The sequence below is a fragment of the Mixophyes fleayi genome, chromosome 6 (genome assembly GCF_038048845.1).
Source record: "Mixophyes fleayi isolate aMixFle1 chromosome 6, aMixFle1.hap1, whole genome shotgun sequence".
In the NCBI taxonomy this organism is placed as follows: Eukaryota; Metazoa; Chordata; class Amphibia; order Anura; family Limnodynastidae; genus Mixophyes; species Mixophyes fleayi.
The window spans coordinates 221,215,688-221,236,978 of record NC_134407.1 but is presented as its reverse complement, the minus strand read 5'-3'; the positions used below and the strand labels follow the sequence as shown (position 1 = coordinate 221,236,978).

At 40.7% G+C, this 21,291-nt stretch overlaps 1 protein-coding gene across 2 annotated transcripts; it reads left to right on the top strand.

The window, feature by feature from the left end:
- Window positions 1–10,144: 10,144 nt before the first annotated feature.
- On the top strand, window positions 10,145–17,891 carry LOC142159914 (uncharacterized). 2 transcript variants are annotated; one of them, XM_075214791.1, is made up of 6 exons: window positions 10,177–10,205; window positions 13,912–14,254; window positions 14,465–14,628; window positions 15,336–15,524; window positions 15,604–15,727; window positions 15,955–17,891. In XM_075214791.1, the coding sequence occupies exons 3-6, from the start codon at window positions 14,551–14,553 to the stop codon at window positions 16,980–16,982; spliced, it is 1,419 nt and encodes a 472-aa protein (XP_075070892.1). In that variant the 5' UTR covers window positions 10,177–10,205; window positions 13,912–14,254; window positions 14,465–14,550; the 3' UTR covers window positions 16,983–17,891. The 2 variants fall into 2 exon arrangements, with proteins under 2 accessions (XP_075070893.1, XP_075070892.1); XM_075214792.1 differs by lacking the exon at window positions 13,912–14,254 and having other exon boundaries at window positions 10,145–10,205.
- The last annotated feature ends 3,400 nt before the right edge of the window (window positions 17,892–21,291 follow it).

The following is a 21,291-nucleotide window of genomic DNA, read 5'->3' as shown; positions in this document are numbered from 1 at the left end:
AATGGAGTTTTGGATGATGACTCATGGTACATGTTGTTATGGGCGAATTCAGCCCAAGGAAGCAATTCTACCCAGTTGTCTTGATTATCTGATGAGAACATCCTTATAAAGGTCTCGAGATCTTGATTGACCCGTTCAGTTTGTCCGTTTGATTGCGGATGGTAAGAAGATGAGAGTGCTAATCGTATGCCCAAGGTTTTACAAAGGGCCCGCCAGAATCTGGAAACGAATTGTACTCCTCTATCTGACACAATCTCAGACGGACATCCATGGATACGAAAGATTTCTTTAACGAAATGTTCAGCCAGAGTAGACGAGGAAGGCAAACCAGACAAAGGGACAAAATGAGCCATCTTCGAAAATCTGTCTACCACTACCCAAATAGTATTATGATTCTTACTAGGTGGCAAATCAGTAACGAAATCCATACTAATATGGGTCCAGGGCTTGGACGGAATGGGTAGTGGTCGCAGCAACCCTGCTGGAGTTCTGCGGGAGGATTTAAACTGAGAACATAAATCACAGGAAGCAATAAACTCTTTGACGTCTCTCCTCATCGAAGGCCACCAGTAACTTCGAGAGAGAATCTCCAAGGTCTTGCGTTCACCAGCGTGTCCAGAAAAACGAGAGGCATGGAACCACGAAAGGATTTTCCTCCTCAGAGTAGGAGGCACGAGGGTCTTCCCAAATGGTAGCATTTTGGTGGACGAAGCAGCCAGCGAGATAGATTTGGGGTCTAGAATAGAATGGTTGGGAACCTCTTCAACGTCAGAGGACGTCACAAAAGCTCGAGATAGAGCGTCAGCCTTTTTGTTCTTGGCAGCTGGTTTGAAGGTTATAATTAATTCGAAACGGGAAAAGAAAAGAGACCATCTTGCTTGACGAGGATTCAAGCATTGGGCAGACTGTAGATATGACAGGTTCTTATGATCCGTGAAAATCGTCACCGGATGACGAGCTCCTTCCAATAAGTATCTCCACTCCTCTAATGCAACTTTGATAGCCAGCAACTCCTTGTCCCCGATCGTATAATTTTTCTCTGCAGGCAGGAGACCCCGAGAATAGAAGGCACAAGGATGGAATTTTTGTTGCTCCGAGCGTTGGGAGAGAATGGCTCCTAAGCCCACATTAGAGGCATCTACTTCTAGGAAGAAGGGAAGTGTCACATCAGGCTGTCGAAGAATCGGAGCAGAGGAGAAGGACTCTTTAAGAATTTGAAAGGCTTGGAGAGCCTCAGATGACCATTGCTTAGTATTAGCCCCTTTACGAGTCAGGGCCACAATAGGAGATGCAATGGATGAGAAGTCTTGAATGAAGCGTCTATAGTAATTGGCGAAACCTAAAAAACGCTGGATAGCACGAAGAGTAGTTGGCTGGGGCCAATGTAATACAGCATTCACCTTGTCTGGATCCATCTTCAGGCCAACTCCGGAAACTATATACCCCAAGAATGGAATCTGGGGCAACTCGAATGAACATTTTTCTAACTTACAGAACAATGAATTTTTCTGGAGTCTGGAGAGGACCTCTGCCACATGTTGGTGATGAGAAGGCAGGTCTTGTGAAAAGATCAATATGTCGTCCAGGTAGACAACGACACATACATATAATAAGTCCCGAAAGATCTCATTAATGAAGCCTTGGAAAACAGCGGGGGCATTGCACAACCCGAAAGGCATTACTAGATATTCATAATGCCCATCTCTGGTGTTGAACGCTGTCTTCCATTCGTCACCGGAACGGATTCTAATTAAATTGTAGGCACCACGAAGATCCAACTTGGTAAAGATCCGAGCTCCCTTGATGCGATCAAATAACTCAGTGATCAGCGGAATGGGATACCGATTCTTAATAGTAATGGCGTTGAGTCCACGAAAATCTATGCAGGGGCGTAGTGATCCATCCTTCTTTTTTACGAAGAAGAACCCGGCTCCAGCGGGAGAGGTGGAAGGTCGAATAAACCCTCGCTGGAGATTCTCCTGTATGTACTCAGATGTGGCTTGAGTTTCAGGTAACGAAAGTGGATAGACCCGACCCCTGGGAGGAGTCTTGCCAGGTAGATGATCGATCGGACAATCCCAAGAACGATGAGGAGGAAGACGTTCAGACTGAGCTTTATCAAACACATCGGCAAATGAAGCATACTGAGGAGGGAGTCCCGGTGAGGAAGATGAGATGGAAGATTGCTGTACTTTAAGAGGAATGACTTGAGAAAGACAACGATGATGACATTCAGCTCCCCAAGACGTAACTTGAGGAGTGCGCCAGTCAATCTGAGGAGAGTGACACTGAAGCCATGGAAGGCCTAAGACAATCGGACTTGTCGTAACTGGAAGAATTAAAAACGAAATTTCTTCATGGTGTAGCACACCAATCTGAAGTGTTACTGGAGACGTACTTTGGGTGATGAGACCATTGATGAGACGTGATCCATCTATAGCAGTCACAGTAATCGGTGTTTTTAAAGTAATCACTGGTAGGGACCATTGATTCACTAGGGATTTAGAAATGAAATTTCCTGCTGCTCCAGAATCAATCAATGCCTGTGACTCAAAGGATTTGGTAGCAAAGGAAATCGTAACATCAAAAGCGCAGACTTTTAATTTCATAGACGATGGAGAGGACTCCAGGGACCCTAACTTCACCTCTCCAGAACTAGTTAGGGCCTGGCATTTCCCGATTTCTTAGGGCAAGAACTGAGCATATGTGTGGAATCAGCACAATAGATACAGAGTCTATTCTTTACTCTTCGTTTCCTCTCTTCTAAAGATAATTTGGAACGTCCTATCTCCATGGGAATCACAGAAGGTGACGCTGGACGAAATTGAGGGGTTGAACGAAGAGGTGCTTTAACAGAAGTTGTTTTCTCAGATTCTCTTTCACGAAATCTCATGTCTACGATGGCAAAGAGAGATCAAATCTTCTAGTGACGAAGGAAGCTCTTGGGTAGTCAGTGCATCTTTAATTTTATCGGAGAGCCCCTGCCAGAAGGCGGCAATTAATGCTTCAGTGTTCCACTGAAGTTCAGAGGCTAAGATCCTAAATTGAATGACGTACTGGCCTACTGTATGAGAACTTTGTCGTAAACGAAGAATGCTGGAAGCAGCGGAGGTCACACGACCTGGTTCATCGAACACACTAGAAATGAATTTGGCACTATCTTGTAATATAGGATCGTTTCTCTCCCACAGAGGGGAGGCCCAAGCCAGAGCTTGTCCAGAGAACAATGAGATAAGATAGGCCACTCTGGTACGATGGGTAGAAAAATTTTGAGGTTGGAGCTCAAAATGAACTGAGCATTGGTTGAGAAAACCCCTACAAGTTTTGGGGTCTCCATCGTATTTTGACGGAGTAGGCAGGTGAAGCGTGGGAGCTGTAGACACCTGGGATGGCACTGGGGAAACGGAGGAAAGCACAGGAGCTTCAACATTAGCTGTAACAGGTTGTCCAGATGGTCCTTGGGAGGCTAACGATTGGTAACATTGAAGTAACAGCTGTTGGCGAGCATCCTGTTGCTCCACACGGGTGACCAGATGCTGCAGCATCTCTTTGGCTGTAGGTTCCGTATCTGGGTCTGTCATGGCCTGATCTTACTGTCACGGGCACTAGGAGTCTTTACCCAGGGATCACCAGGTGATAGGCTTACCAGAGCAGTATAGGTGGTAATATGGTACTCTGGTAACAGGGTGATCACGGAACAGGGAATAGCAGATGATGAGATGCTCAGGAAAGTCTATGACTAGCAGCACTGGTAATATGGATGTAGAAATACACGAGGAACTGTATGGACAAAGGACACGTGAAGGTAGTCAGTGGTCTGCGGTAGCAAGTTGTACCACTGCTATGGTGAGGAGGAATGTCCAACAGAAACGAGGGGGTGATGAGAGTCAGCGGTCTGCGGATAGCAAATTGTACCGCTGTCTGAGTGAAGGAATGGAATCCAAGTGGAGGTATCCGGGGAGTCAGTGGTCTGCGTTAGCAAGTTGTACCACTGCTATGTGAGAGGATACTGGAACAGGTGACACAGGAAACAGGGACCAGTGGTCTGCCTCTAGCAAGTTGTACCACTGAACATATATGTGAGGAGGAGCACGGGGAGAGACTGCAATACAGGAAATACACGGGCACCTTAAACTTGATCCACAATAATATGCACAATATATGAATGACTGAACAGCACTGCAATAATAGAAAGTCACTTGAGGTAATCCGGCACAAGATAACACAGTCAATGATGGCAATAGACTCAGCGGATAGCAAACTCCAAAGGAGAACCAACACAGTCCAGCAAGATATGCAATACACCAACACAGTCAATGAGAAGTATGCATACCGTGGTTCAGAAGCAGGCTGTCAGACAGGAGTGCAGAGATACCTGAACGGCTGGAGGCCGGCAGGAGGCGAAGTCCCTGGATAGGTGAAGCGGTAGTCAAGTAGGTGCAGCGCACAGGTATGTAGACCAGCAGGGAAACAAATACTCAGGAAGCAGTAGTATGTAGAACTGGACTCCTGGAGGACCCTGAAGAGTAGCGATGGTCTAGCTGAGAAGAAAGTAGTGAGGCGCAGATCCGATGCTAACAGGCGGGTAGAGACCAGCGGGAACACAGGAAAGCATGGAGAGTGGATCAGCTGTTGAAGGACGAGTAGAGCTGAGGAGTAGCAGCAGCAGGACTCTGCAGATACCCGGAGGTAGCCAATAGCAACCAGCAGGTGCAGTAACGATGGAACACGGGAGAGCAGAGCTGAGCTGGAACTGTTGATCACGGAGAGTAGCGGGTAGGAATCAGATGTAGCAGTCTTGAGGAAACACGGGAGAGTTCAGATGAGCTGACGACTGAAGCGCACGGAGGCAGCGGATAGGAATCAGCCAAACAGTCACGATGAAACACAGACGAGTTGAAGGTTGAAGACTGTAGTGCACTGAGGCAGCGGATAGGAATCAGCTAACAGTCACGATGATACACAGGTGAGTTGAGGTAGATTGAAGACTGTAGTGCACGGAGGCAGCGGATAGGAATCAGATAACAGTCACAATGATATACAGGTGAGTTGAGGTAGATTGAAGACTGTAGTGCACGGAGGCAGTGGATAGGAATCAGCTAACAGTCACAATGATATATAGTAGAGTTGAAGTGCTTGAAGACTGTAGTGCACGGAGGCAGCGGATAGGAATCAGCTAACAGTCACGATGATACACAGGAGGGTAGAAGTGGTATGGGAACCACAGGAGTAGAAGTGGTTTGGAAACCACAGAGGGAGAAGTGGTTTGGAAACCACAGGAATCAGCAGCGCTGAATACACGAGGAAACACAGGAACACCTTCAGAGGCTCATGGGGAATGAGACTCCAAGATCAGGCAACGTGGTATTGACCACAGGTGCTTAATATAGGGAGTGTTGCCTGATCTGCCAATTAAGTTAAAGGGACATGTACTGAAGGGTTTGAAAGGGCTGCGCATGCGCAGACCCTCAGGATGGAGGACGGCCACGGTTCCTAAATGTCCGAGAAGAAGCACTCACAGTCCGGTGAGTGACAACCAAACACTAATGTGAACTGTTCTTATTACGACACTTGAGCTAATAAACATCATTTGCTTCAAGTGCCTGCAAAATATTCCTCTGGCAGAAAAAAAATGCAATTATTCATCTAGAAATCATGAAGAGACAGTGTCTTTACTTGTCTGCACTGTAGGAGATCACCTGGAAAAGTTCTAAATAAAATTTCCTATCATATTGGGTATGCCCTGGCTCTGCTAACACAATCCTGGCTTAAACTGGCAGATTAAAAAATTGTCAACATCACAGTCTGAGTTTGGAAGGTGACTGGACCAGTTTAGCTATGGTTGTCTCAGGAGAATCTAAATTACCTGTACTATACCAAGAATTCAAAGATGTCTTTTTTTTTTTTTTTTTTTAATTTTTATTGGGTTTTTGTAAACACAGACAGGTTATAGATGCACAATCAACAAATTTGCATGGTAGGCTGTTGATACAGAAAGAATGACATCCTGGCTCCAGTCCAAAAATGTACTCAAAGACCTGTAAAAAAGATATGCCATACCATACACAAATCTACTAGTAACAATATTACGAACAACATACAGTCAAAGGGAAAGAAGGGAAGGGGAAATCACATTTGGGGGAGGGGGTGTAGCAAAAAATCCTCACTTAAAACTTCAATTTAGTTTAAAGCTCTGTTAGCCTAGTAGGTTGTGAATCTGCCTGGTACAACACAAATCCAGATGACCATCCAACCAAGCCAATCCTCGGGTGCAAAAGTGGGAACAAAACCACTCAATCAGTCAAATTTGAGATTGGGGACTCAGGAGAGTCTAAAAGGTTTAGCCATGGGCCCCAGATAGCATAATACATTTCAAACGAGTCTGTGGTTGACAGGTGCATCTCATCCATGACCCTATAGTGTTCCAATCTATTAGACCAGTCCCGAATACTCGGAGGCGTGGTTCATCTCCATTTCACTGGGATTACTGCCTTTGCTGCTAAGATAATAAATTTCAAGAGAGATTTTTTAAAAAGTGATAGAGGTTTATCAACTTTATTTAACAGCCAGAACACCGGAGTGTTGGGTATGTCTTTACCTAGCAGCTTCCGCGTGATGCTTACCACCCGGGACCAAAACGTTTGCAACATGGGGCAATCCCACCAGATATGCAGAAGAGAACCAGAACCCTGGTTGCATCTCCAACAAGTGTCGGGCACCCCACGGAAGGCCCTCGCCAGATGAGCAGGGCATCTGTACCACCTGGTAATTACCTTATAGTGAGTTTCTAGAATTGAAACATTGGGAGAACATGCGTGAGATGCCCGAAAAATCTTGGACCAATCGGCCTCTTGTAGTTCAACTCCTAGATCTCTCTCACACTCTGTTTTAAATTTCAGAGGGGACACGAATAGATGTTCTACCAAAAGCTTATATATAGTTGAGAGGGAATGTGCAGGGCAGGGTGACCTGAAACACAGAGATTCAAAACCGTTAGACTCCTAGAAGTGTGTTGTTTTGGGAGGCCCTGTGACAGAAGGTGCTTAATCTGTAAGTATCTCCAGATCTCTACATTGTCAAAGATGTCTTTGATAATAATCAGGCTAGTCTCCTCATCATCTCTATGACTGCCCTATGGATCTTGTTCCAGGAGCTGCTAATACATTTGGGTGAATTTACTCATTGTCTGAGCCTGAGTTAAAAAATTTGAAGGAATACATTGAGTAAAACTTGAAAAAAATGGTTCATTCATCCATCTAATTCTTCAGCTTGTGCCCTATTTTCTTCATAGGGGAGGAAAAAATGGTGGACTCTTACTAATTGTACCATTCATAATAGATATCCAAGGCCTCTTATTTCAGAGATGTTTGAAAAATTAAGTATGTAGTAGTTTATCTGGATACTATTTTGCTCTACTCTCAAATGTTGTCAGAACATCAGTGCCACGTTCGGACTGTTCTAGAATGTTTTAGAGCTCATCGACTGTATACTAAATTATGTGTATTTGAGTCTGAAAGTATTGAATTTTTGGGACTTATTATTGCTGTGACGAAGCCTGTCCCTCATTTCTCAGAAAATGTTTAGCTTTACAACATGTACCTTTTATAGCCTTGTTTATGTTCCCCAGCTCACCAGTGTACAAACGCAGTGTCTAATTACATGTGAATAAGGGGATATTGTAGCTCATTGTAAATATGTATATTGTTTATTGTATATTGTTGATATTGTGGTGAAGCTGTTATTAATTGTTCTTAAAGTGAAGCCAAGTGGGTTATGGGTAAGGATCAAGTTCCAGGACACGGGGCTGACTGCTATCCTATATCTGGAGGTGGGGAAGGCCAATTAGTATCCATTGTCATCCACAGTACTGAGCCAGACATTCTGTCAGGGGCACAGCAGGAGAGTTACTGTGGAAGGACAGCTCATCTCCACTCCCCCTCCAACTCTCTGCTCCAGCACCCGCCAATGTTTAAGAGGGAGAGAGCTAGGGGTTTGCCCAGGAAGGGGAAAGCACTGTGGAAAGTTGACCCTGTATATAAGCAGCCACTCCAAGAGGGGCGGGTTGTTCATTCTGAGGATTGATCGCTGGAGGTTGCAGAGTGGCTGGTGTTGAGCTGCTGTTCTCTACCAGTGGACTACATCTGCAGATCCATGGGTCTTCAACTCTGGATAGCCCAGTGACTGTAACTCCATAAGCTAGTGGTGTAAGGAACAGATGATGTGGTAAACCTGGCTGGTATTTATTTACTGTTTGTATATAATATTCAAGTGTTGTTTTTATTACAATAAATGTACTGTTGTACTTTTTTAACTGCATTTGCCTGAGTGACTATAGGAGCCTTAGAAAAATAATGGGAAGGCTTCCCTGGCATAGTGAATCACCTTCGGTGGCCAGCCAGCATGAAGTGGGTAGAATTGGGCCAGAAAACCCGGTATCTTCACAATTACCAAAGATGACATTGAAATGGATCTTGTAGAAACACAGGCTGTTGAGGCTTGGCATGTTCATCTTTTGTATTCTATGCGCTTTTCTTGTTTTCAATCCGGTCACTACCCCCTCCCTCCTACCCCTACTAAAAATACCCGCTCCTCCCCTTCCCAGTCACTGACCATAGATTGTACCTCTTCCTCCAAATTATTCAATATTTTCTTACGTAAAGATCACTTATATAATATAACATTTACTTGTTGTATAGTTCATGTCTCCTAATGTATTTATTTTTCAATTGAAAATGTACTTCCTTACCTTCCGACCTTCCTCCCATCCTCCCCTTTTACGTATTCATTAAACATAAAACAAAATACAAAATAACCCTCTTATATATACGTATCTCTTTGTATAAAGATTTTTAGCATCTCTGTTAATGATCTGGTAAATAGAAAATAAAATGATACATTTTATTTAGTAAAGAAATCCAGATTAATACAGATAATAGATATTCCAAAATAATTGAAATATCCCTCTCCGATGACTTTCTATGCCCCTCTCACAAGGTTCTCTCCTTTCTTTCCCTTCTCTCCCATTCCTTTCTCTCCTCTTTCCCCCTCTCCCATCAATTTCTCTCCTCTTTAATCTTATCTTCCTCTCCCATTCCTTTTTTCCTCTCTCCCTCTCCTCTAACATCCCTCTCCCATAACTTTCTCTCCCATCTCTCTCTCTCCTCTCACCTCCCTCTGTTGTCACTTTCCTTTCTCTCCTCTTGTCATTCTGAAGCAGCCTCTATCCCTTTAACATGCTCCTGTCGATCTAAATCAGATTGTTCACCTGTAAATGTCAGCTTATCAGTTATGAGCTCATCAGCTGGAGAGAATTAAATACACTGCATGGTTTGAGTGTACAATAAGCTCTGCTTTATTAGTTACAAGTCCATATCTATATATAGCAAAAATAATGTATTACAGAAAACTACGCCCCAAAAGGTTTTAACCACTCATGTTCCCTTTACACAGATGTTGCTACATTCTCTCATTATCACACAGGAATACTCCCCAGGGGGGAGTCGGTTTATCTCCTGTTTCTGCTATATTCAAGGTCATAAGCACAGTCTCCTGCACACAATGAATAACTCTTACTCCCAACCCCTACCCTTCTGCAATCCCCAAATCCCTCTCAGTCCCACCATCCTATCACTGTTTTCTCAACCCCACCTCTCCCTTCTATATCCACTCCTCCATCACCTTGTGCCCTCTGCCCCTTTCCTCCCTCCTACATGTCACTGGTGTTACAAAAATTGTTTTTATTTCCAAAAATAAAGTGACTAAAATTAAGTAGTTAAACTATTAATTGAAAAATAATTTGCGCTGAAACTGCTCTTCAGCTTTCTATGGTACTTTATTCCAAGCTTTACTCATAGTGCAGGGCTTAGAGAAGACATCCTACACAAAGTACCAGTATGGCAGCCACTGCAGAAACTCAGCTCCACTGTCCCACATAGAAACCACGCGTGGAAGCTAAATGGAACGCACACCAGGAAGTCAGATGAAACGCATACCAGGAAGTCAGATGGGACGCATACCAGGAAGTCAGGTGGACCGCACACCAGGAAGTCAGATGGGACGCACACTAGGAAGTCAGGTGGAACGCACACGTGGAAGTCAGATGGAACGCACACTAGTAAGTCAGGTGGAACGCATACCCGGAAGTCAGGTGGACCGCACACAGGAAGCTGAGTAGAGGGGCCATCAGGAGGAGGAGTGAGGATCAGGTCAGTTCTGCTCTATTTACCTGATTAGAGATAACTACAGTGAGGGGTATAGGGTGAGCACTGAGGTTATATATCTATTTATAGCTATATCTGATGGTAGCTCTAGTTCACACCCCTTGTATATCTACTTATATCTGGTGTTATATCTGGTGCACACTCCTTATATAGCTATGTGTCATGTTACATTACACACTTTATTATATATAGTACACAATTATATCTATCTCCTATCTATGTCTTATCTATCATCATCAACAACAGCAACATTTATGTATCTATGTATCTTGTGTATATATCTATCTCCTATCTTTCTATCTGTATCTATCTCATATGTATCAATCTCATATTTATCTATTTATTTATCTATCCCCTATCTATCATCAACATCTATCTATCTCTTTCATGTCTATCTATCTAATATCTATCTCATATATATGTATCTATCTCCTATCCATCATCATCATTTATCTATCTTCTATGTATCTATCTTCTATTTATCATCATCAACATCTATCTATCTATCTATCTTGTGTATATATCTATCTCCTATCTTTCTGTTTATCTATCTCATATGTATCAATCTCATTTTTATATATCTATTTATTTTTCTATCTCCTATTTATCATCAATATCTATCTATCTATCTATCTATCTATCTATCTATCTCGTATCTATTTCTTTCATGTCTATCTATCTTGTATCTATCTCATATCTATTTATCTATCTCATATCTATCTATCTATCTATCTATCTATCTATCTATCTATCTATCTATCTATCTCCTGTCTATTTATCTCATATCTATCTATCTCGTATCTATCTCTTTCATGTCTATCTATCTCATATCTATCTATCTATCTATCTATCTAATATATATCTATCTAATATCTATCTATCTATCTATCTCACATCTATCTCATATCTATCTAATATCTATCTATCTAATATCTATCGATCTATCTCATATCTATCTCATATCTATCTATATATCTATCTATCTATCTATCTATCTCCTGTCTATCTCATATCTATCTATCTATCTATCTATCTATGTATCTATCTCATATATATCTATCTATCTATGTATCTATCTCATATCTATCTATCTATCTAATATCTATCTATCTAATATCTATCTATCTATCTCGTATCTATCTCACATCTATCTATCTATCTATCTATCTATCTATCTATGTATCTATCTCATATCTATCTATCTCATGTATATCTATCTGTCTATCTAATATCTACCTCATACCCGTCTATCTACTTTTTCATATTTTTCAGATATAATCATCATCGACACTCATTTATATAGCGGCAGCACATTCTAATGGTTGACTGTTCTGTGGCCAGCACCAACTGATCTTCCAAGACCGATGACATCATAAACCCTATTTATGATGTAACAAGTCACATGATTATCACAGTCACAGGTCTTATATCTTGTCCTGCCTACATACTATAACTGAATGGATGGACATTACATATATGTTAATAACATTGTATTAGCACTGACACATTTTCGGTAGATATTAGTACACATTCCAAACTTGTGTCCCCAGCAATCACTTTTGTGTATAAAGTTCATTTTCTGGTACTAAAACATGGAGGGTTTGAAATGTTTAAAAAAATTAAAAGATTTTTCATCCTCTATTTTTTTATGCTGGGCAGAAGCCTTCAGTGTCTATTTGGTTAAGTATCAACTTTGCACATATGAGCACTGCAATCTTTGTCATGTTTCTTTCCCATATTGCTGGAGCTGCTTCAGGTTGAATAGGGACAATTGATGAACAGCAAATAATTCCACAGTTTCTTGATGAGGTGGAGATCTGGGATTTGATTGAGCCACTAGAGGAAATTTGTTTTGTTTTGTTTTTAAGCTACCAACAAAAGCTTTTTTTGTAGGTGTTGAGTCATTGTCCTTCTGGAATATATCGTCTCTCAAGTCCTAGGCCTCAGTTGTCTTCAGAGGTTACATTATTAATTAATTGCAATCCAACTGTGTACAACTAAAGTGTTTTAAATTATTTCAAAATAAATATGCCCACTATGACCCCAATAATTTAGTGCATTCATTCATCATGAAGATCAAAGAACTTTGAAAGCAAAGCCTGGTTGTTCTAAAGCACCAAATCAGGTAAAGGATATAAAAAGATTTAATTTGTCCAGAAGCACTGCCAAGTCCATCGTACACAAACGGAGAAAGTATGATAGAACTGTGAACTTTTCTAGAACAGGCTGGTCTCCAAACTCCATGTGTATATGAGAAGAACACTTGTTTGGGAGCCACCAGGAGGCCCATGGCAACTCTGATAGAGTAATGCAGTGTTCGGTGGAAGACATGGGAGAAACTGTCCATGAGACACTCTACAAATCTACGCCTTATTGGAGGTTCGTAAAAAGAAATCAATTGTGGAAGAAAACTCACGTTTGCAGAGAGCCTGTGGACCACCCACATACCAAGTTGAGATAGACTTTATAGTCTGAGAAGACCAAGATAAAACTGAATGCTCTGATGTGACCCAATCAGAGCCCAGACCTCAACCCCTACTGAAAATCTGTGGAACGATTTTGAAATGACTCTTTACCAATGAGCACCATCCAACCTGATAAAAATCAAGGAATATTACAAAGACGAAAATTGTAGTGTCCAGATGTGCAAAGCTAGAAGAGACTCAGACAGGCTCACAGCTGCAATTACAGCTAAAAGGGGCTTCTTGCAAATATAGAGAGGAGAATGGAAGAGAGTAAATAAGCAGCTGAGGCAGAGATCCTGCCCACAGCGGGTCTTCCTCGGAGTATTAAAAAGCTACGAGTGAAGTAAGCGGGGGAGACAAGTGCCTAATCCAAGGATCCCAAGTTTTCTTAAACTTTTCCTGACCGTAAAAGAAGATGTTCTAAAGACTGAATCATAATCCAAAGCAATTAGATATTTTTCTTAGTATCATCATCATCAGTTATTTATATAGCGCCACTAATTCCGCAACGCTGTACAGAGAACTCACTCACATCAGTCCCTGCTCCATTGGGGCTTACAGTCTAAATTCCCTAACACACATACACACAGACAGAGAGAGAGACTAGGGTAAATTTTGAGAGCAGCCAATTAACCTAACATTATGTTTTTGGCGTGTGGGAGGAAACCGGAGCACTCGGAGGAAACCCACGCAAACACAGGGAGAACATACAAACTCCACACAGATAAGGCCACGTTCTTATGTTGGAACACAGGGCTTGGCTTTCTCCAAAAATAATGTTTCTTATTTAAGCGAAAAATTTCTATATTAGACTTCTTTGTCCAGGAAAATTTCTTCCATGTGGTCTTTAGCAAACTTTTAATGGGCATCAATGTTCTTCTTGGAGAGGCCTGCTGAAAGTATCCTGGGTGCCTTTCTCCCGGATTATCATAGGCATTGCTCTTGGAGTGATTTTTGTTGGCCGACCACGGCCAACCTGATGAGCAACGACAACTTTTTTTGTGAGGTCCTCTTATACTCATACTCGTACTCTCAGACCTGATTATTATACCATTGATTCCTGACATTTATTTCCCCCTTAATCGAACTAATTCCTAGAGCTTCACATACTCATGCCGACAAATAAATGTAATGTTGGATCATTTTGATCCATACGTGAATGTAAAAGTATATTCTATTGTGTTATTTGATTTATTGTGTTCTCTTTATCTATTTTTATGATTTAGATGAAGATAATTTAAGGCCACATTTATGCAGAAATTTAGAAAATTTAAAGAGTTCACAAACGTTCTAGGACCACTGAATTCAGGATGGACTCGGAGGAATTAAAGGACTAGAAAAGATTGGACCATCTGTGTTACCCCACAACACTAGAGGAATAAGAGACAGGGAAGGACTCAAAATAGTTGGTCTTATAAGATCTGTGGATCTGAATGAACAATCCTGAGTCTGGATGAAACCATCAGGGATATGGCACACATGAATGATGAAATTCAGAGTATTGGACATGCGTAGCTCTCTTTTATGTTTGTCTCTATAGAATGCAGTCATGGATCCTATAGAATAACAGTGAGCTTTAGAACGGTATTTATTGGAAGAGTTATACATTACAGGCTCCGTAAAACGTTTATTTCAAGATAACTAATATTGCATTTATGGAAAGACAAATATTTATATTTTATTTTAAAGTACTTTTGGTATGGTTCCAAAGAGCTGGTGTTCTGCTTTGTTGCCTTAGTGTGATATTTCTTGACTAATTCTAATTTTTTCTTTATCTAGCATGATTAAGTTGTGAAAGGCCAAGAAAAAAACCTCTTCTTCAAATCTATAGAAAAGAGACCTATATAGATGCAGAAAAACTGAGGATGGACAAGGACAAAAGTCATACAACTGAAAGGATATTAAATCTCACCCTGGAGATCATCTGCCTGCTGACTGGAGAGGTGAGGGATTCTGGGAATGTCTCAGTGACATCATTCTTGTCTCTAGTAATAAAACAGGGATATGACTGGAGAGGTGAGGGATTCTGGGAATGTCTCAGTGACATCACTTTTGTCTCTAGTAATAAAACAGGGACATGACTGGAGAGGTGAGGGATTCTGGGAATGTCTCAGTGACATCATTCTTGTCTCTAGTAATAAAACAGGGATATGACTGGAGAGGTGAGGGATTCTGGGAATGTCTCAGTGACATCATTCTTGTCTCTAGTAATAAAACAGGGATATGACTGGAAAGGTGAGGGATTCTGGGAATGTCTCAGTGACATCATTCTTGTCTCTAGTAATAAAACAGGGATATGACTGGAAAGGTGAGGGATTCTGGGAATGTCACAGTGACATCATTCTTGTCTCTAGTAATAAAACAGGGATATGACTGGAGAGGTGAGGGATTCTGGGAATGTCACAGTGACATCATTCTTGTCTCTAGTAATAAAACAGGGATATGACTGGAGAGGTGAGGGATTCTGGGAATGTCACAGTGACATCATTCTTGTCTCTAGTAATAAAACAGGGATATGACTGGAGAGGTGAGGGATTCTGGGAGTGACATCACTCTTATCGCTATTATAAAATACAGGGTCCTGAAGGAGAGGTGGCATAATTTACAATTGTAGATATTGATATTTATAGCTATATTTCTAACTACACAGGATTACACAGTTGTGAAGAAGTCTGGTGAGTGTGAGACACCCAGCAGCCATCCCTGTGTATCAGGAGGATTGAGCAGGACCCAGAGCCCCATCACGGTGCCTCCACCTCACTCACTGATACATGAGAGAGACAATGACCAGAAGATCCTGGAACTGACCAACAAGATCATTCAGCTGCTGACTGGAGAGGTGACTGCTGGGAATGGGACATTATACAGTAACACCAGGGGATGTGTCTGGATGATGACTGTATCATTGTGTGTGTCAGGTTCCTATAAGGTGTCAGGATGTCACTGTCTATTTCTCCATGGAGGAGTGGGAGTATTTAGAAGGACACAAGGATCTGTACAAGGACGTGATGATGGAGGATCACCAGAGCCTCACATTAGAGGGTAAGACAGCATATCCAGACCTTGTAAATACAGATAGTGCACATTTCGTTTAGATCAGTGGATCTAGTGATCTCCAAAATGTCTGTGTACTTGCGGGTTCACAGTGTAAACGAGGTTACCAGCACGTAGGTCACCTAATTTGTGCAACTACATCTACACATAGTAAAGAGGTTAGACTTAAGATTATGAGTTTAAAAATCTGACCACAATGTATTTCTTTCTAACAGGTCGGCCTAATGGTGCTGGAACTAAATATCCATCTACTCATATTAAGGAAGTATCAGTCTCATGTGACGAAGAAAATCTCTCACACACTGACATTAATACACCCACAGATCATACACAATATACATCTACTCATATTAAGGAGGAATCAGTCTCGTGTGATGGAGGAAACCTCACAGACACTGACATTTATACACCCACAGATCATACACAATATATATCTACTGATATTAAGAAGGAATCAGTCTCGTGTGAAGAAGGGATCTCTACAGACACTGACATTTATACACCCACAGATCATACACAATATACATCTACTCATATTAAGGAGGAAGCAGTCTCATGTGAAGAAGGAATCTCTACAGACATTGACATTTATACATCCAAAGATTATACACCAACACTGTCTGTATCGACTCATCAAAAAATACATGCTACAGGCAAGACGTGTAACTGCTCCCAGTGTAAAAAATGGCTTATTAACAATTCAGATCTTAAAAATCAGATGGTTTACAAAGGACGACAATCATACGACTGTTATGACTGTGGGGAATGTTTCACAAGTAACTCTTTGCTCTCTCTACATCAGAGAATTCATCAAGGGAAACCAATATATTCTTGCCCTGAATGTGGGAAATGTTTTAGTTACATTGCTCATCTTACTCTTCACCAGAGAACTCACACTGGTGAGAAGCCGTTTTCTTGCACTCATTGTGGGAAAGGTTTTGCTAGTAACTCCGACCGTGTAAGGCACGAGAAAATTCACAGAGGCTCGAAACCTTTTTCCTGCCCTCACTGCCGCAAATGCTTCACTTTTAGTTCAGATCTTGTTAAGCACCAGAAAACTCATAGTGGTGAGAGGCCATTTTCCTGTTCTGAATGTGGGAAGAGTTTTAACCGTAAATCATATCTTACTGTTCACCTCAGGACTCACACTGGAGAGAGACCGTTCTCATGTTCTGACTGTGGGAAATGTTTTACCCAGAAGTCAGCCCTCATATCGCATTATAGGACTCACACAAGGGAATAATAATATGCTTGCTCTGAATATAGAAGAGGTTTTGAATGATCTGAATAAACTTAAAACATTCCTGAAAGAATCAAATTCTTTTTGATCACAGCTATTTGTTTTCTTGTAAATGAATCACTTGGCGAAAGGAATATAACTTAACCTCTGCAGGGTACAAACTTGAACATATTTAATTTTATGTGCTGAATTTAACAGATTGAAAAAAAAACTGTGAATATGGAATGGGCAAACCTTTGGGCACCCTTGCAGTTGATTTATCAGGTCTCAAAATGTAATGTTTCCTTCAATTAAGGGAATTGCAAAGTTCAGTGAGTACTCGGACCCTTCTAACCTCCTTTTTTTTGTGTGCGTCCTCTCAATAGCCTTGTACTCCTCTGAGCAGTTGACAGCGGGCTTGGAAAGAAAGATAACTGACTGTTACAGAGCATGTGAAGGTTATTAAAAATATCTTAATGTTTCCAGCTTGGATATTACATTGTCAGAAACATTAAGAAATGTAGGATACAGGCAATTGTTGAAGTCAAGGGAAGATCAGTAAGACCCAGATTAATCTATGATAGACCGCTTGCAGACATGTCATGTACGGCAACACCGGGGCTCAGTGGTTAGCACTTCTGCCTCACAGCACTGGGGTCATGAGTTCAATTCCCGACCATGGGGAGGAGTTTGTATGTTCTCCCCGTGTTTGCGTGGGTTTCCTCCGGGTGCTCCGGTTTCCTCCCACGCTCCAAAAACATACTGGTAGCTTAGTTGTCTGCTATCAAATTGACCCTAGTCTGTGTGTTTGTGTGTATATATATTAGGGAATTTAGACTGTAAGCCCCAATGGGGCAGGGACTGATGTGAGTGAGTTCTTTGTACAGTGCTGCGGAATTAGTGGCGCTATATAAATAAATGGTGATGATCCAACACAGTACCCGCATATCATTTCTGAGGCCATGCCGAAAGGTTCAGCTGAGACCAGAGAAATGGACATGTCCACAGTATAAGATTACTTACACCAAAATAATCTTCATGGGAAAGTTGTCAGAAGGATACTTTCCCGATGACCTTATCACTATAGACAACATTTGAAGTATGCAAATCAAAATATAGATACGACAGAATCTTTGTGGAACAAAGGACTTTAGACAGAAGAAAGAAAAAATATTAACTTTATGGGCAAAGCCACAATAAATACGATACATGTTTTTGGGTGGATCTTTTCTGCTTTGGGGTTCTTTGGCAGCCAGTGACAAAGGAAATTGGGTGGAAGAAAGAATGGACCACATATCAACACATCCTAGAGTCTAATGTCCCAGAGTCTGTGATATAATTGAACTTGAAAAGAGGTTGGATATTTCAGTAAAAAAAAAAATCAAAGACCTGCCTCAAATCAATCATAGAGTAACTACAGAAACAAAAGATTTAAAATTCCTGAATGATCTCCACTTTTAATATTTTAAAAGTGGAGATTTTAATATTATTGAAACGTGGGCAGATCCCAAATATTCAGCGCCTTAAAGAAGAGTTCTGCAAGGAAGAGGGGAAAAGATGCTTTAGCGACAATAGAAAGACTCGGCTAGCTACAGGACACTTTGTGAAGCTGTGAATTACGCCAAAAGTAATAAGCACTGACCAACAAGGGTGCCTGTACTTTTGCACATGCTAAATTTACTGTTTTATTTTTTTAAGCTTGTTGAATTCAGCAAATAATAGATCTAGAACTTTGAAATTTTGGGAACGACAATACTATCCCTTGTGGTCTGCAACTACTCTCTGGGATTTCAGAGATGAAGAGCCAGGTGAATACACTGCATATTTATAAATTTGGATTTCATTGATTATTATATTGAAATGTTCAAAATTCCTCCCTTCTAATTGCATCCTGTGTCCATCTAATACATTGCTATGTTAGTGCTATCTATGTGCATCTCAGTGGTCTGCACAAAACCAAGTAGTGCTATACTTTTTTGGAGCCAGAAAAATAAAACTTGATTACCGCATAAATTACAGCTCATTGTTACCTGTTAACAAGTGACATAAGTTTGGGATAATGTAATCAAGCTTGTAGGGACACATGAGGGCTAGTATATGTCCAGTATTCTTGTTGTAGTACCTCAAGAAGATCGAAGATTTCTGATCTTTTCAAACTCTTCTGAGGTTTGGTAGATGATGATCATCTTTGAAAATGTGATTCCTTCAGCTTGTTGGCATCTAAAGTTTTCTGTGTTCTTTTACAATTTTCTCTAGTTGTGCTTAGCTTTCTACTTTGAAGGGTTCTCCCCAGCCTTGCTCAGTTCTCCTGCGGACATTATATGTTTCATATGTTCCATAATGTTTAAACAATGAGAAAATCCGGTGGCTTCAACTATCGGCTGATTTCAGAATTTGAAGAAAAACTCCAAGCAACTATTTTATTTGTGCAATAAACACTCCTCATCCAGCTAGTAAAATTGCGATGATCACCTTGCCAGAACGCCCATCATTTTGGGATTACTCGTGTCGGTACGCTGAGTTTACAATTGCTTTACAGATCCCAACCTAGAGTTTGAATGCAAACTGGACGATATAGGGTGTTCACACAGCTAATTTGTGGTTATTGCATAAATAAACATTTTGGTTGGAATTCTCTTTTAGAATGTTCATACTTTACTCTGGCTTATATGAGAAGAACATGACATGTAAAGAGGTGAGGCAGGTATCATATCAACATCCTTAATAAAACTGAATGGTGTAATTTTATTTTTTAATTGTAAAAAAAATGTGTTCAATTACCAAAATTCTGCTTTAAAATGACTAAATAATGTTATAAAAAGTCAACAGTTATATCTGCATGCTAAGGAATTATAATTTGCATTCCACATTTGTTTTATAAAGTTTAATACCACATAAAAATAAACTGTATAATTTGAGTTATAAAACTATATAGGAGATGACATCATTAGGGTGTAAAAATTGGCTTCACAATAACCTTGATAAGAATGGAAATTAACCCACGTAGACTTGTAGGAGAACTGTATAATATGTTATAACTCTTGTTCCTGATCACAGGTTCCACCTATTGTATCTTGGGTAAGTAGCAATATAGGTTGTGGAAACAAGGGTGTACAGTAGCAAAACTAAACAAAATTGTCACCTTATTGATTAATATAAAAAATAAAAATATACCAGAGCAAGTACTTGCGTGGTTGTGTTCACTGTGCATAAACTAAATTAAAGTTCATGGTATTTCAACAAAACACAATCTTTGAAAAGTACTAGGTAAAACCTAGGTAAAATCTTGAACCTTGTTTTCACTAACAGAGTGTTACAAGCTCGTTCATTAACGTGCCTCAAAGCTGCGTTGCAGTATTGTGTTATTAGTGAACTCTCACATATAAGGCTATTCCACTTATCCACTACCCTTTCTGTGAAGTAGTTTTTCCTCATATTTCCTCTGGACCTACTTCCCTCCAGTGTCAGTACATGTCCTCGTGTTCTAACACTTCTCTTCCCCCCAGTGTCAGTGCATGTCCTCGTGTTCTAATACTTCTCTTCTTTTGAACAATGTTTCCCTCCTGCACCTTGTTAAAACCCTTGATGTATTTGAAAGTTTCTATCATGTTCCCTCTTTCCCTTCTCTGCTACAAGATATACATATTAAGATCTTTTATTCTGTCCGTTTAAGTTTTGTGCTGTAGGCCATGCACCATTTTAGTTGCCCTTCTTTGTGCAGTCTATAATGTATTTATATCCTTCTGGAGAAATAGCCTCCAGAACTGAACACAGTATTCTAGATGAGGCCGTACCAATGACCTATACAGTGGTATTATTACTTCTTTCTTTCTGCTACTGATTCCTCTCCCTATACAACCAAGCATCTGACTTGCCTTCCTCATTGCTTTGTTACATTGCTTACCTGCTTTTATGTCACCTGAAATAGTTACTCCTAGATCCCTTTCCTCGGTAGTTTCCATTATAGTGACATTAATACTATATTTAGTCTTTAGATTTTGAGACCCAAGTGCATGATTTTTGGCATTAAACTGTAGTTGCCACTCTCTTGACCGTTCCTCTAGTCTACCTAGATCATCAATCATTTGTTTTACCCCTCCTGGTGTGTCTACCCTGTTGCATATCTGCAAAAAGGGCATACTTTCCCTTCAATACCACAATGTCACTAATAAATATATTAAAAGCACTGGTCCAAGTACAGATCCTTGGGGTCCTCCACTGGTAACCTTTCCCTCCTGTGAATTAATTCCATTTACTACAATTCTATGTTCCCTATCCTGTAACCAAGATCTTATCCATATCTTTGTTTGTAAAGGTGTATTACAAAGAGCAA